Source organism: Mustela lutreola, chromosome 4, assembly GCF_030435805.1.
Source record: "Mustela lutreola isolate mMusLut2 chromosome 4, mMusLut2.pri, whole genome shotgun sequence".
NCBI lineage: Eukaryota > Metazoa > Chordata > Mammalia > Carnivora > Mustelidae > Mustela > Mustela lutreola.
In genome coordinates this window covers 197,266,040-197,281,208 of record NC_081293.1, presented here as the reverse complement: position 1 = coordinate 197,281,208, position 15,169 = coordinate 197,266,040, and the positions used below count along the sequence as shown (strand labels likewise).

General features: G+C 44.0%; 1 protein-coding gene across 9 annotated transcripts in view; it reads left to right on the top strand.

Annotated features, from left to right (window-relative positions):
• The window catches only part of PRKAG2 (protein kinase AMP-activated non-catalytic subunit gamma 2), a 245,503-nt gene that overhangs the window by 218,695 nt on the left and 11,639 nt on the right, over nucleotides 1-15,169 (top strand). For all 9 annotated transcript variants that reach the window (XM_059172300.1, XM_059172299.1, XM_059172301.1 and 6 more), the window contains 5 exons: nucleotides 1,957-2,038; nucleotides 3,125-3,183; nucleotides 10,095-10,140; nucleotides 11,711-11,765; nucleotides 12,733-12,859. In XM_059172300.1, the coding sequence (XP_059028283.1) occupies nucleotides 1,957-2,038; nucleotides 3,125-3,183; nucleotides 10,095-10,140; nucleotides 11,711-11,765; nucleotides 12,733-12,859 (369 nt within the window). The remainder of the gene's footprint in view (nucleotides 1-1,956; nucleotides 2,039-3,124; nucleotides 3,184-10,094; nucleotides 10,141-11,710; nucleotides 11,766-12,732; nucleotides 12,860-15,169) is intronic.

The following is a 15,169-nucleotide window of genomic DNA, read 5'->3' as shown; positions in this document are numbered from 1 at the left end:
AAATCGGCCCGCCATCCCTGGGTGCCAGTTAGTTACACGAGCACGACTGTTTTCAGGATTCTCGATACACTCTGTGGCTCAAAGAGTATTTGACCCGTTTCTGGATGCCGTGGAGTTGCTATTTCTCTCTCACGTCACCCGTGATTGGGCCCAGAGGGGTGAGTGGCCCTACACCTCTTCCCGGTCCTGGGCCGTTCATTCAGCAGACAGGCGGGGTCCCCATGGGCTTGTACTTTGCAGGACACAGTGCTGGGCAGAGCTGGGCCACGTGTAACAATTAATGAGATTTCCTCGCCCACCTGGACTCACGTAGGGGAACCGAGCTCCTATGTAACTCCTGCCAAGCAGAGGCAAAGTGTGTCATAACAGAGGTATAAACCGATGCTGAATTGGTTGGGAGCCTGAGCCTGATGGGAAGCTCTGGGCTCCTGTCATTCTCTAACTTCTTTTCATTATTAAGTTAGCTTGGGTCTGGCATACAGTGGGAGAGAGAAGAACCTGCTTCCGTAGAAAAGGCCACATTGACATTTTTTCAAAGAAACACACTGTCACTGTCCCAGCTCCTTAATATCACTTAATTTTTTGCTTATTTCTCTTTGATGTTTTTCATTTAAACACATATTTTACATAATTATAATGTACAATTTTCGAGTCTATGTTTTCACTGCCATAAACCTTCTTTATAATGTTTTACTTCAGCATGGTCTTTCTAATTCTACCATTTGATATTTTTTCCCCACTGGCAATCCAGTATTTAATACATTTTCTTTTGTTGGGGGAAGATACTTTTCCAGTTTGAATATTAGAAGTAATGCCACACTGACCATCTTTGATTCCTGCTCCTAATCCTCAGGATGACTACATAATCCAACAGAGAGAACGAGTGTGCAAACAGCACGAATGTTTAGGATTCCCAATATACGTACACTGTGGCTCAGGCATTTTTCTACTGGTTTATGGTACCACCTGGTTTCATGGCAGCACTTGAGGTAGCTGCTGTGACCGAATGACGTTGGCCTCTAGCAGCTCTGGGTAATACTTCCAACTTGCTTTGATCTTCATCTCTGTGGTTTTGTTTTGTTTTGTTTTGTTTTTTAAATAAAGATTTTTTTTTGTAAGGTTTTTTTTTTTTTTGACAGAGATCACAAGTAGGCAGAGAGGTGGGCAGAGAGAGGAGGAAGCAGGCTCCCCGCTGAGCAGAGAGCCTGATGCGGGGCTTGATCCCAGGATCCTGGGATGTCTCTGCGGTTCTTAATAAAGGGGAACCACTTCCCTGTGTGTATTTGTTCTGGGCGTGTAGGGGGTCATCTTCAGCACTGAGTTGGGGCTGCTCACACATACACACGCCCCCAACCCCGGTGCCTGCTGTGCCTGGTGCAGTCCCCAGATGGGCTGTGCCGCGGGGTCCCGGGGACACCATCTGTGTGCACCTGAAACAGGGCCAGGCGCATGCTGGATGTTTGTCTCTAGACGATGTGAGAGTGCAAGGCTCTACTCTCCCTCACGCGTCTTCTCAGCCTCCGGGAAGTGAGAAAGAATGCTTGTGTGCTCTGTTACTGAATGTATGAGAAACAGATTTTCATTTCAGGTCATTTGGTATAACTTCAGCATTTCGAAATGAACTAATAGCCACATATAGGAGAAATTAAACTGAAGCTGAATTCTTTTATACAGTTTTAATTGTATAAAGTCTCTGTGTGTACAAAGTTCTTAGATACAATGAAAAAAAATTTTGAAGTGAATTACATTGTTTCCATTGCAGAAAATCTCCAGGCTTTAAGTAGAATACAAAAGCATTTTTGCCAGTGTGGATAAATTCAACTCTTTAGCCTCTCAAACTTACAGAACTATCGTTGAAGATAACCAGTAAAATCTGGCTGGATATTAGGGTTGAGGTATTTCCCCCCTGGTGTTTGGACTTTAAAGTGTGTTTTTGTTTCTCTTGTTTGTCTTTAGGTGAAAAAGGCCTTCTTTGCGTTAGTAGCCAATGGTGTTCGAGCAGCGCCGCTGTGGGAGAGTAAGAAACAAAGTTTCGTAGGTAAGCAGTGTGGGCCTGGGAGCCTAAGAGCAGAGAGCCCAAGGTATCCTAACAGATGCTGCTCTGAAATTCAGTCTGGAAAACTCTGCCAAGCTGAAGGACTCTGGGCTTTTATGTCCAGGGAAGGTGGGGCCACTAGCAAATTCAAAACACCTGCGTGCTCCCACTGAGTCTCGTTGCCATCTTTATTTATTTATCGAGTTTCTTTTGACTCATTACCTCCCTGGCTCCCCAAAGGAGCTTCTGTGCCTTTGCCGATTGCTCTGAAGCCAGGGAACAGAGGACGCTGTGCTCAGATTCCTGACCTGGGCCGCCTTTGCACATGTGTACGTGACAGTGGGCAGTCCCCGCTCCTGTAGCTGACCCCTTGTGGACCGTGCGAATGAAGTGACGGAGACAGGATCGATGCCTGTGCTAAATCATTGCTATCCTATTGGAAATGTCCTATAACTCGGTGTCTGAGCTGGAGAATTTCCCACCGTGCAGGTCATGGTAGACAGCAGATGTCATCTCTGCTAGCGTGCGTCTGGTTTAATATCATCAGTGTGTCTGCCTCCCACTCTAGGGGACAATCCCCTCAAAGAACAGTTTCTTGTCTTCTTCATCTTTGTAGTCTTGGCATCTGGCACACAGTAGGCACTTAATAACTGGGCACTAAATCAGTACTTAAAGAACCATCATTTGGAGAATGCTTCTCAGGAAACAATCCACATGCCCTGGAAGTGTCCTGTGTCTAAAGCTTTTGGAATACCTTACCTTATCTTACCTTACCTTAAAGTATTTTAAAATATTTACATGTCACTGCAAGTCTCCTGTGAGGTTTTGTATTGATCAGTTCCCCACCACTGAATTGCCGAATACCGTGGCTGAGTCTATTGTACTTACTGTCAGGTTTGATTTCAGCTAAATTTATCTCCATTTGTTGTAGATAATTAACAGACTAAGAGTCCTAAAGAATAGAATATATTAAACTGTGCTTGATATGTTTAAAGTGTGTTTTAGGAGCTTTCTAGAAAAGATTCCAGGCTTGCTTATCCTATGAAATTTTTCATTGTTTTATATTTAACATATCATTCTTTGTTCCAGGAATGCTAACAATTACAGATTTCATAAATATACTACATAGATACTATAAGTCACCCATGGTAAGTGCCAGAAATCCTACATGGGTCATTGGAGCGGTATATTTCTGTGTATTGGGGGGTGGGGGGTGCTGGGAGTTGATTTGTACAAATATGTAATATATACCACGCAGGGCACATCAGCGTACATCAGTCACTGAATTTATGATCTTTGATGCCCTGTGGGCGTGTCGCGGTGTTGTGACTGCTGGACCCGCAGACCAAGGCGACCCCGCCCCACACCACTCTGGGGCCCCAGAGCTTATCTTCCCAGGCCTGTCCATGGGGCCGCGGCCTCCTGCAGTCACCCCCGAACTGTTTCACAAGAGCTGTATGTACTCTGTGGTTTTAAAGAAGTAAAACTTGAAATTAGAGAAATTCAGTTTTGATATTTTTCTGCCAATTATGAAAAGACTGCCGCTGGCTAATTTTAGTGGGAGAACTCCCTGATCCCCGGTTCCTCGTCCAGCTGTTTGCTAAGAGCATAGTTTGAGAACCACATAAGGCCTTTTATCGAACACTGTGATTTTTGTGATTCTACCAGCTTGTTTGGGTTTTGGTTTTGGTTTTTGTGGGGGGAGGGGGGAGTGTTTTTGACAAGGGTAGGTAAGGACAGAACTGCATAATTTTTTTCTTTTATGCTCTTTTGGGTATCTGAAAGGTAAAAGACAATCTAATACTCGTTTTATATGTAATAGCTAATATTGCCCAATAACTAATTTCCTATGTAAAATGAGGAAAGTAAAAACATAAGAGATACTCTCAGAATTAACTTGAACCAACGATTTTGTAAGTATCCCATATTTATTTCACATGAGGAATCTGATTTCTTAAATACCACCCACGCAGGTAAATACTGGTTTTCTTTATAAGGGTCATATGTCTGCTTTTGAACTAGCAAAATCACACATGACTATTAACTGAATATATTTTGATAAAATACAGCTAAACCTGTGTTAAAGATCTCAGCAAGGGGTGCCTGGGTGGCTCAGTCAGTTAAGTGCCATGATCTCAGGGTTGTGGGGTTCCACCCACGTGGGGCTCTGCGTTCCCTGGGGAGCCTGCTTGGGACCCTCACCCTGGCAAACACGCTCGCTCTCTCTAAAACAAGTCTTTAAAAAAATAAAACTCTTAGCAGTAGCTAATTAAATCAAAATTTCTATAAAAGCAGTTGTCTAAATATGCAGCCCAAAGTTTTTTTATTTATAATTGACATACAGTATTATAGTAGTTTCAGGTGTGCAACACAGTGAATCCATGTTTACGTACATTACGAACTGATGAGCACAGTCGGTCTAGTTCCCTTCTGTCCCCTTACAAAGCTAGTTAGTTTCATTGACTATATCCCCGTGACTTGTTTATTCTGTAACTAGGAGTCTGGACCTCTCGGTCCTCTTACTGATTCTCTTCTCTCCTCCCTCCCTTACCCTCTGGTGAGCACCAGTTTGTTCTCTATACCTATGAGTATATTTGTTACTCGTTTGCTTTTTAGATTCTGTATGAAGTGAAACCATATAGTATTTGTCTTTGTCTGATTCCCTCTAGGTCCCTCCGCGTTGCCACATTTAAATGGCAGGATTCCATTCCATTTTATGACTGATACTCACGCGCGCGTGTGTGTACAGTCGTTCATCTATCAGTGGACACTTGGGCTGCTTCCTTATCTTGGCTATTGTGAGCCCTGCTGCAGCGAGCATAGGGGTACATATATCTTTTCAAATTAGTATTTGCAGGGCTTTTTTCCCAGAGTGGGTGCCTGGGTGACTCAGTTGGTTAAGCAACTGCCTTCGACTCAGGTCATGATCCTGGAGTTCCAGGATCGAGTCCTACATTGGGCTCCCCGTTCGGTGGGGAGTCTTCTCCCTCTGGCCCTCCCACCTCTCGTGTTCATGCTATCTCTCTCTCTCAGATAAATAAAATCTTAAGAAAACACACACACACACACACACACACACACAGTGAAATTACTGGCTCCTATGGTAGCTCTAGTTTTCATATTTTGAGGAAAGTCCATGCTGTTTTCCATGGTGCAGACACCAGCTTGCCTTCTCACGACGGTCCACAAGGGTCCCCTTTGCTGCACATCCTCACCAGCACTTACTGTCTCTTGTCTTTTCGACGCCAGCTCTTCTGACAGGTGTGCGGTGCATCCCACTGTGGTTCCGATTCGCATTTCCCCCATGATGATGATGCTCCTCTTTCCAAACGCTTCTATGGGGGGCGGGTTTAAGCTTCGTCAGAGTGTTCGTCTTTGACTGGTTTTGTCCCGTTACTTCTGGGAGCTCCCTGGGATTCCCTGGTGGTTTAGCGAGGACCTTCCATTCCACAGGACACAGTAGCTTCCGTGGTGGGTCTTGGCCTGGCCTGGTGTGCTTTCACCGTGGGTACACCCCGCTTCGTTTCCAGTCAGAAACTCTAGGAGGGGGCACCTCGGTGGCTCAGTTGGTTTAGCATCTGCCTTTGGCTCAGGTCATGATCCTGGAGTCCTGGGATCGAGCCCCACATCAGGCTCTCTGCTCAGCAGGGAATCTGCTTCACCTTCTCCCTCTGCCTGCCACTCCCTTTGCTTATGCTCTCTTAATTTCTGTCAAATAAATAAATAAGATCTTAAAAAACAAAACAAAACAAAAACAACTCTAGGAGATCCCAGCTCCGCCTTCTCTTCTTGTCCTGGACAGCTCCTCCCGTTTGGGTTTCTGGCTGCAGATTCCCCTGGTCCCGTCTGCCCCAGACTTTGGTTTCTGTCTCCCTAACTCAGCGGGAGTGTGGCGCCCTGGCCGGGTCACATCTAGAGAGAGCTGTGAGCATGGGGCTCGCTGTGTTTGCAGGCCTTCTCCCAGGGGTGCCAATAGCCCAGTGTCGGAGAACCGTTCCTGCACACGTTTTTCCCATTGTCTAGTTGTCTGCAGCCGGGAACTAGTGCGGCCCTGTCCCCCTGCCGGGCTCACGGGACCCTGCCATTGCACGTGTGCTGTGAATTCCAGCGCTTGCGGTCACTGAACGCAATCTATTATCTACATAATATAGTGCCATTTAATCTGCCCTTATTTTTGGTTTCAGCAAAATACAGAGGAAAAGGATGCAGCATCTATAGTTTCTGTGCCAAGGCGCCGTCAGCCTGTGTGCACCCCCGTCCCCATTACGCCGTCGGTTCTGTTGTGACACTGTGGTTCGTGTCACAGTGTCCTGAGGTCATCCTTGTGCTCAGAGAACACTTCCCCTATTTTACGGAAGTGGAATTGACAGTTGTTGTTTTTAACGCATTGAAGATGTCATTTCATGGTCTTTTGGCCTCCCGGGGCTTGGGGTCAGAAGTCAGCAGAAACGTTTACCTTCTGTCCTCTGGGGAGTCCGCGTTTCCTTCTGGTTCCAAGCTGTCTCGTCCCCCCGCTGTCAGCACTGGCGGCCCCGCGCCTGTGTCCGCTTTTCCTTGTGTGGCTCCTGCCCCAGCTAGGCTACGTTCCCATGATCCTCTAGGTTGGTTTTTCACCTAATTTGGGAAGTTTTTGATTGCTGTTTCTTTAGGTATTTTTTCTGTCTCATCCTTCCTCCCGGGACTTCAGTCGCGTGTGTATAGGCCACTGGACACGGTCCCACAGGTCTCTGCCCCTGCGTTCGTCTTTCTGGCTTCAGTGCCGTGATCTTATGTGTGCTTGTTCTTCCCTGGGTGATCGCCAGTCCTACTTTCAAACCTTATTCCCATGGAATTTTCACTGAGATGGGGAGCTTACCCTTGAAAGATTTTGTAGGGTCTTTATAAAATTTTCTGTGGTTGATTTTCCACAAAATGGAAATGGAACTTCTTTTTTTTTTTTATTCCCTAAGCTCAATTTCATTTACATATATTGTGTTACTGTTCAGGGGTAGAAGTCAGTGACTCGTCAGGTGCAGATCACACCCCGTGCTGGTTCCCTCATGTGCCCTCAAGGCTTCATGCCCGTCACCCCGTCCTGCCCCACCACCTCCCCTCCAGCAGCCCTCGGTTTGTTCTAGAGTTAAGGGTGGTTTGCCTCCCTGTCTTTATCTTCTTTTATCCTTCCTTCCCGTCCCCTGTGTTCATCTATTTTGTTTCTGAAATTCTGCGTGAGTGAAATCATATGGTATTTGTCTTTCTCGGACTTACTTTGCTTAGCAGAATACCCTCTAATTCCATCCACATCATTGCAAACAGCAAGATTTAACTCTTTTTAATTGCTGAGTAATACTCCACTGTGTTTATGTATTCCGTGTCTGTGTGAGTGTACACACATCTTCTTTATCCATTCGTCTGTCAATGGACATCTCGGCTCCTTCCACAGTTTGGCTATTGTGGACATCTTTGCTATAACACTGGGGGGCATGTGCCCCTTTGGAGCACTACGTTCGTATCCTTTGGGTAAATACCCAGTAGTGCAATTGCTGGGTCGTAGGGCAGCTCTATTTTTAACTTTTTGGGGAACCTCCATGCTGTTTTCCAGACTGGCTGCACCAGCTTGCATTCCCACCAACAGCGTAAGAAGGTTCCCCTTTCTCTGCATCCTCGCCAACCTCTCTTGTTTCCTGACTTGTTAATTTTAGCCATTCTGACTGGTGTGAGGTGGTTTTTATTTTTGTTTTTGTATTTCCCTGATGCCAAGTGATATTGAGCACTTTTTCATGTGTCTGTTGGCCATTTGTATGTCTTCTGACCATTTCTTGGCTAAATTTTTTTGTTTTCTGAGTGTTGAGTTTGATAAGTTCTTTATAGATTTTGGATACTAGCCCTTTATCTGATAAGGCATTTGCAAATATCTTCTTCTGCTTCTGCTTCTTTTAGTTTTGTTGACTATTTTCCTTTGCTTTGCAAGAGCTTTTGGTCTTGAAGTCCCAATAGTTTATTCTCGCTTTTGTTTCCCTTGTCTTTGGAGATGTGTCTAGCAAGAAGTTGCTGCAGCCGAGGTCACAGAAGTTGCTGCCTGTGTTCTCCTCTTTGACTTTGATGGATTCCTCTCTTACATTAAGGTCTTTCATCCATTTTATTTTTGTGTGTAGTGTAAGGAAATGGTCCAGTTTCATTCTTCTGCATGTGACTGTCCAGTTTTCCGACCATCACTTGTTGAAGAGACTTTTTTCCGTTGGGTATTCTTTCCTCCTTTGTCAAAGATTAGTTGACTGTAGAGTTGAGGGTCCATTTCTGGGCTCTCCGTTCTGTTCCACTGATCTATGTGTCTGTTTTTGTGCCAGAACCATGCTGTCTTGATGATGACAGCTTTGTAATAGAGCTTAAAGCCTGGAATTGTGATGCCTCCAGTTCTAGGTGAGTTTTTGGTGTGTGAGTTTTTGTTTTTTTTCCTGGTTTTTTTTTCCCCCAGTGTTCCTTTAGCTATTTGGGGTCTTTTGTGGTTCCATACAAATTTTAGGGCTGTTTGTTCCAGCTCTGTGAAAAATGCTGATGGTACTCTGACAGGGATTGCACTGGATGTGCAGACTGCTTCGGGTAGCACAGACATTTTAACAGTCGTTGTTCTTCCAGTCCATGAGCATGGAACATTTTTCCATTTCTATATGTCTTCCTCAATTTCTTTTGTAAGTATTCTGTTTTTCACACAGAGCCTTTACCTCTCTGGTTAGGTTTTCCCAGGCATCTTCTGGTTTTTGGAGCAGTTGTAAATGGGATCAGTTCCTTGATTTCTCTTGCTGCTGCTTCGTTGTTAGTGTAGACATGCAGCTGACTTCGGTGCATTGATTTTATATCCTGCAACTCTGCTGAATTCCTTTATCAGTTCTAGCAGTTTTTTGTCTGAGTCTTTTGGGTTTTCTACATAGAGCATCATATCATCTGAGAAGAGTAAAAGTTTGATTTCTTCTTTGCCAATTTAGATGCCTTTTATTTCTTTCTGTTGTCTGATTGCTGAGGCGAGGACTTCTAGTGGAGACTTCTAGTGAGAGGATCAACGGTTCTCATCCTTCCTTTATTAATGTGGTGTGTCACATTGATCGATTTGCAGATGTTGAACCAACCTTGCAGCTCAGGAATAAATCCTACCTGGTCGTGGTGAATAATCCTTTTAATGTACTGTTGGATCCTGTTGGCTAGCATCTTGGTAAGAATTTTTGCGTCCGTGTTCATTAGGGATATTGGACTGTGACTCTCCTTTTTAGTGGGGTCTTTGGTTTTGGGATCAAGGTAATGCTGGCCTCATAGAATGAGTTTGGAAGGTTCCCTTCCATTTCTGTTTTTTGAAACAGTTTCAGAAGAACAGGCATTAATTCTTCTTTAAATGAATTCCCCTGGGAAGCCATCTGACCCTGGACTCTTACTTGTTGGAAGGTTTTCGATTACGGATTCAATTTCATTGCTGGTTATGGGTCTCTTCAGGTTTTCTCTTTCTTCCTGTTTCAGTTTTGGTAGTTTATGTTTCTAGGAATATATCCATTTCTTCCAGATTGTCTAATTTGTTGGCATATAATTGTTCATCGTATTCTCTTATAATTGTTTGTATTTCTGGTGTTGGTTGTGATCTCTCCTTAGCACAATTTACCATTTGTCCTTTTTAAACTAGAGTTGCTAAAAATTTCCTGTATCCTTAAAAAAAAAGGAATGGGTATATATGTCCATATATGTTTAAAAATTTACGTGTATCAGAAATTTTCATGTTAAATTAATGAAAATATTATAACTAGTTTATTTTTTAAGTAATCTCTACACCCATTGTGGGGCTCAGACTCACAACCCTGAGCATGAGTCACACGCTCCTTTGACTGAGCCAGCCAGACACCCCTATTATGTTTTAAATTTTGAAGGCACTTACCTTCAAAGAAATGCAGAGCATTTTATGTTTGTTGTATATCTAATATTTTGAATTATCTTGATTGTTTCCACCTGTTGAATTATGGGACTCTGCATTGGTTATGAAGTAACTTTTCTTGTCTTATATATGTTAATATTTGTAAATAAGAAGTTTTCTTATTTGCAGGTACAGATTTATGAATTAGAAGAACATAAGATTGAAACATGGAGGGGTAAGCACAATTGGGTGATAATCTTTTAATATCAGGAAAAAATGTTCTGCTTAGTGTGTAAAATATGTTTTAACTTAATGGATCTTTCTTCTCTGTTTAATGAACTACATCATTAAAACATGTCTGTTTTAATCTCAGTGGTGAACCATACCATTATAAATACGATCCACTCTGTTGAGTGGACATTTGTGGAGAACCTACAGCGAGTCTGTATACTAAGGCTGGGACACAAGGACGAATGAGCTTACTCAGGCCCCAGCCACTGCCCCCAGCAGAGCCACCACTCACTTCTGAGTGTGGCCATCCTTGCCCGCAGACTTCTCTCTATCTAGAAAATGCACCAGGGGAGTGCCTCCTACCACTAACAAAAGCAAAGATCTGTTCTTACATTTAATAATTATTTTTCTACAAATTATGAAGAAACATAGAACAAATGAACCTTGAACTGGAAGATTTTGGTAAATCATATGAAAAAATAACCCTTTAAAATCACAATATCTTGTTTGAAATGGAGCTTTTTAAATTCTCATTCTATGACTGTGTGATTGTTCTTAGACCCATCCTGCTGGACTGGATGAGTGGGAATGACTGAGGAAGGCTGTCTGACCAATACTGAGGAGGGGCTTTATAGGGGGTCCCAGAGAAAAAGCCTGGATAGAAACGGAGGGACCTATAGACAGAAAAATGTTAATTAAAAATGAAAAATCTGCTTGGAATGATAAGTAACCTTTGTGAGTAGCAGCTACAGAATCTGAGGGTCCATTGGAATCTCTTGAGGGCCAGGGGCTCTTCTAACTCTCTCTGACCTGTAAGTTTTATTGAACAAGATATTTGATTTGTAATGGCTTTATCAAGTCAAACCAAACAAACTCAGTCAACATGAAATCTTAACGCACTGCCTATTATGAATATGTACCTTAACGCCAAGAGAGATACTTCCTCTTAAATTCTACTATACAAGTAATGTTAGACCAAGATTTAAGTATATTTGCAATTTGATATTACATGGTATTTGGTGGTAATAATGGTAATGTCAGGTTACTCTTGAATGCTTTCTGTAGAGAAATCTCAGCAAGACAAATTAGTTACAGTGGATCTTTAGAAAGAATTTCTACAGACTACAAAGATACCCCAAGATACAGATTCTGAGCGTTAGCTTGGTAAAATAAAACTTAATGGTTAAAGAACAAAGTTTGTTAAAACCTACAAAAATTAGTTAAAGGATTTCTTGAGCGCTTGTCTCTGGAGGGTGATAATTTGGTAGCATTCTAGTGACCTCTGCTGGTTCTGCTTTCTACATTCAATTGCTTGACTTTTCTTCTTATAACATTTATTGTAATACTGTTTTTAAATATTTAATTTTTCCACAATGGCAACATCCTAAAACGGTTTATAAGTTGTTTAAAGTAGTCCTAACTATAATTTATACAGTAGTGTTCTGTACATTAGATTTATTTGATTTTGGTTTTTAATCCTTCTAATTGTTATCTATAAACTGAAGAGTAATTTACATAATAATTGCAAATACCAAATGTGTTACTAATTGCATATTTTCTTTCTATAAAAACAGAGCTTTATTTACAAGAAACATTTAAGCCTTTAGTGAATATATCTCCAGACGCAAGGTAAACCTGTAAAGTTTTTTCTCCTTTGAAAACATTTATTCAGATTCTTGTTTCCGTGATTGATAGATTTTCTTTTTTAATCTAGATAGGGGACAGCCTCCTTTATTTCAGATACTCAATTTAATAAATCTAGAGACAGTAGGAATCAGCCATTGTTTGTTCAAAGGATTGATAAGGGGCCGGGAAAATGGTCACCTGCCACATGAACCGTCTGGGGAGCTTGTTAAAACTGCTCGTCTCTGGGCTCTGCCTCGGACCTGCTCCATGGCCTCTGGAGGGTCATGCCCAGGAACATGCACTACAGCAGCTGCCCCCGGGGGCTCTCATGCGCCCTGACGCTGCAGGGCCACCTCCGTTAGACACTGGTCCGGGGGTGCTTGGAAGAACACGCGGTCCCTCTGAGGCGCTCTGGCACAGACGTCGTGACCCGGGCCTTCCGGGACAGCTCGGACACATTTCCACATCTCATGAAAATACTCTTCTACCTCTAGGCACTAGAGAGAAAAAGTAGATACTGATTTTTATTAGTTTATTTCCAAGTCCTAAACATACAGCTAAATGTCCAGTCTCCTGATTGGCAGCCACAGGAGGGGCCAGGGCAGCCCAGAAGCAGGGTGCACCGAGTCAGCTCTGGTGCAGGGCGCGGGGCCACAGCTCCCCGTCGCTGCTGGTGGCCATGCGCAGTCCCCGGGTTCTCCGCCATCTGTCGCACAGCAGCAGCAAACGCACTAGAAACGGCTCTCCTCGAGCCCCGCAGCCCGCACTTGTACCCACGATCAACACAGACCGCAAAGACAGAACATGTGCTGAGATACCCAGTTTAGAACTTTCCCAAAACTGCTTCAGGTCAGGTCAGCCTTTTGTGGCTGTGATGTAGAAACACTGAAAATGCTTCTAAAGCAGGGCAGGTCCAGAGCATTTTACCTCCTTTAAAGCCTCCTAACAACTTTGATGGCTTTTCCCGCAGCCTCTTCGACGCTGTGTACTCGTTGATCAAAAATAAAATCCACAGACTGCCGGTTATCGACCCCGTCAGTGGGAACGCACTTTATATTCTCACCCACAAGAGAATCCTCAAGTTCCTCCAGCTCTTTGTAAGTAGTCCTGGTGTTTCTCAAGACGCGGCTGCACCCGCTTTACCTGGTTTACTTCACGTAAATTGGCTCCTGTCACCTCAGGAGATGACGTTAATTCTGGAGTTGGGATTGTTAGGAGGTCTCCATTCCTCAGCAGCGGTTTCTCAACTTACTCGTGTTTAAATTGTACGTTCTTCAGGCGGATTCCAATTAAAAAGCAATCGCCTTTCGGGGCAAGTATCAAAATAATAAAAACACTTCGAATTCTCTATTTAAATTAGAATATTTTATCACCTAAAATATGAGGCAGTAAAGTAATTTGCAAGCCCATCTAATTAAGAAAGTGCTATTATGTAAGATAAATTGAGCCGGTATTTATAGCAAATTGCCTTGTGATGCTTTATTGGTATCATGGTTTTGGAAACATTCAAAAAACACTGTCCCCAGGATTATCTTATTATAAATTGCTGCAATAGAAAAACACAAGTAAATAAAAATTTCGTCACGAGAGTACCATGTTGGTCCAAATTCAGGCTTTGTTTTCTGTAGGTTTTCTCAACTGCATTTGGAGTGAGAGGTCTTCATAATCATCCATGATATTGACCTCTTTGGTCAATATCATGACCAGAGTTTTAAAAGAGTCTCATAAGGACCAGAGTTCTTATAAGAGGGCTTGAATTTGTTTCCTTTGTATTATATGCACTGAGTTTGAGGTTAAAAGTAGTTGGTCAGGGGCGCCTGGGTGGCTCTGTCAGTTAAGTGTCTGCCTTTGGCTCAGACCATGATCTCAGGGTCCTGGGATCGAGCCCCACATCGGGCTCCCTGCTCAGTGGGGAGTCTGCTTCTCCCTCTGCCTCCGTCTCTCTCTCTTCCACTCTCACTCTCTCAAACAAATCTTTAAAAAAAAAAAAAAAATGTTAAAAAAGTAGTAGTTGGCCCGCTGTGACCAGTAAGCCTCATTCCTATTTCAGAAGAGATCCCATGAATTCATTTTTTGTTTAAGAGTTTATTTGTTGTAGAGACAGAGGGAGAAAGGAGAAAGTCCTGAGCAGGCTCCGTGCTGCGCACAGAGCCCGACGCCGGGCCCCATCTCACACCCTTGAGATCGGGACCTGAGCCAGAATCCCAGGGTAGATACTTAACCAACTGAGCCGCCCAGGGGCCCCGTGAAATCATTTTTCAAAAGAATTTAATAGACTTTGAAAATCTACATCACATTAGCTTTCCCATCCCCATCCACACAGCTGCAATTAAGGAAACTCGAATTCTGGGTGACGCCAAGCAGCCACTGCCCTTCCTCCCAGAGTTCGGCCTCAGTTTTGCAGACAGAAGCACGTGTCGGGAGTCGGGGGAGGTTAGTAATTGGGAGAAATACCCCGTCCATCAAGCCAGTCCTGCATTTTAGCAGTTTACCTATAAAACCAACACTCTCCGTGGTTACATAAATGCTAAGAAGGTAGGAGGTTTACTGAAAGGCACACAGTTGAGTGGAGAGACCATGGGGGGGGACAGTTAGGGATATCCGGAGATGGCTGGACAGACGTCACCTGTGTCGTCCGCTGCTCAGGCGGCCGCCTCAGCGTCTAGGCCGAAGCGGACCGAGGCTGGCGCCGTGTATTCAGGGCCTGCAGGCTTTTAGCCCCTCGGAGAGTCAGCCTCGTACAGTAGCGGTAGTCGCCCGAGCTGTGTACTCTGACGTATGTGTGACGCGTCCGCTACTGTCCTAAACACACCACGAGACACAGCCAGTCCTCGTCTCCGCTCCCAGGTAGGTATTTTGATTAACCCCATTTTAGAGGTGGTGCAGCTGTGGAGTGACTTGGCAGGTTCCCGCGGGGCCGGCGGCCTCCCTCCCTCTAGCCCTGTGGGCAGGCCCTGGGGTAGCTCCTCCGCTCAGAGGCACCCGGCTCGGAGGGTTAAAGCCGCCCCAGGTCTCCCAGAGGTTACAAGGTCGAGTCCAGCCCATTTTGACAGCCGCGCTCCTGCGGACATGAGGAGGAACAGCTGGAGGCGGGCCTTGGTGTTCTGTCTTCCACGAAGAGTAGAGGAGGTTGCCTCCGCCAGTACTGCCTTGCATTTGGGCCAATATGGTAATTAAGTCATGCTCTTAGAATATTCAACTAGAGGTTTTCAGATTAAGATACAGAATTTCAAATAAATTTCAGACCCTGATTTTTACTGAATTGAGATCATTTTCTGAGAAAAGGTGGCCTTACCCTTGGAGACATGTGACCGTTAGCCTAAGTGTACAATATGGAACAGGGGTTTTCCTGCATCGAGATGGGCTAGATGACCTAATAGGTCTTTCTTTTTTTTCTCCAAATTTCT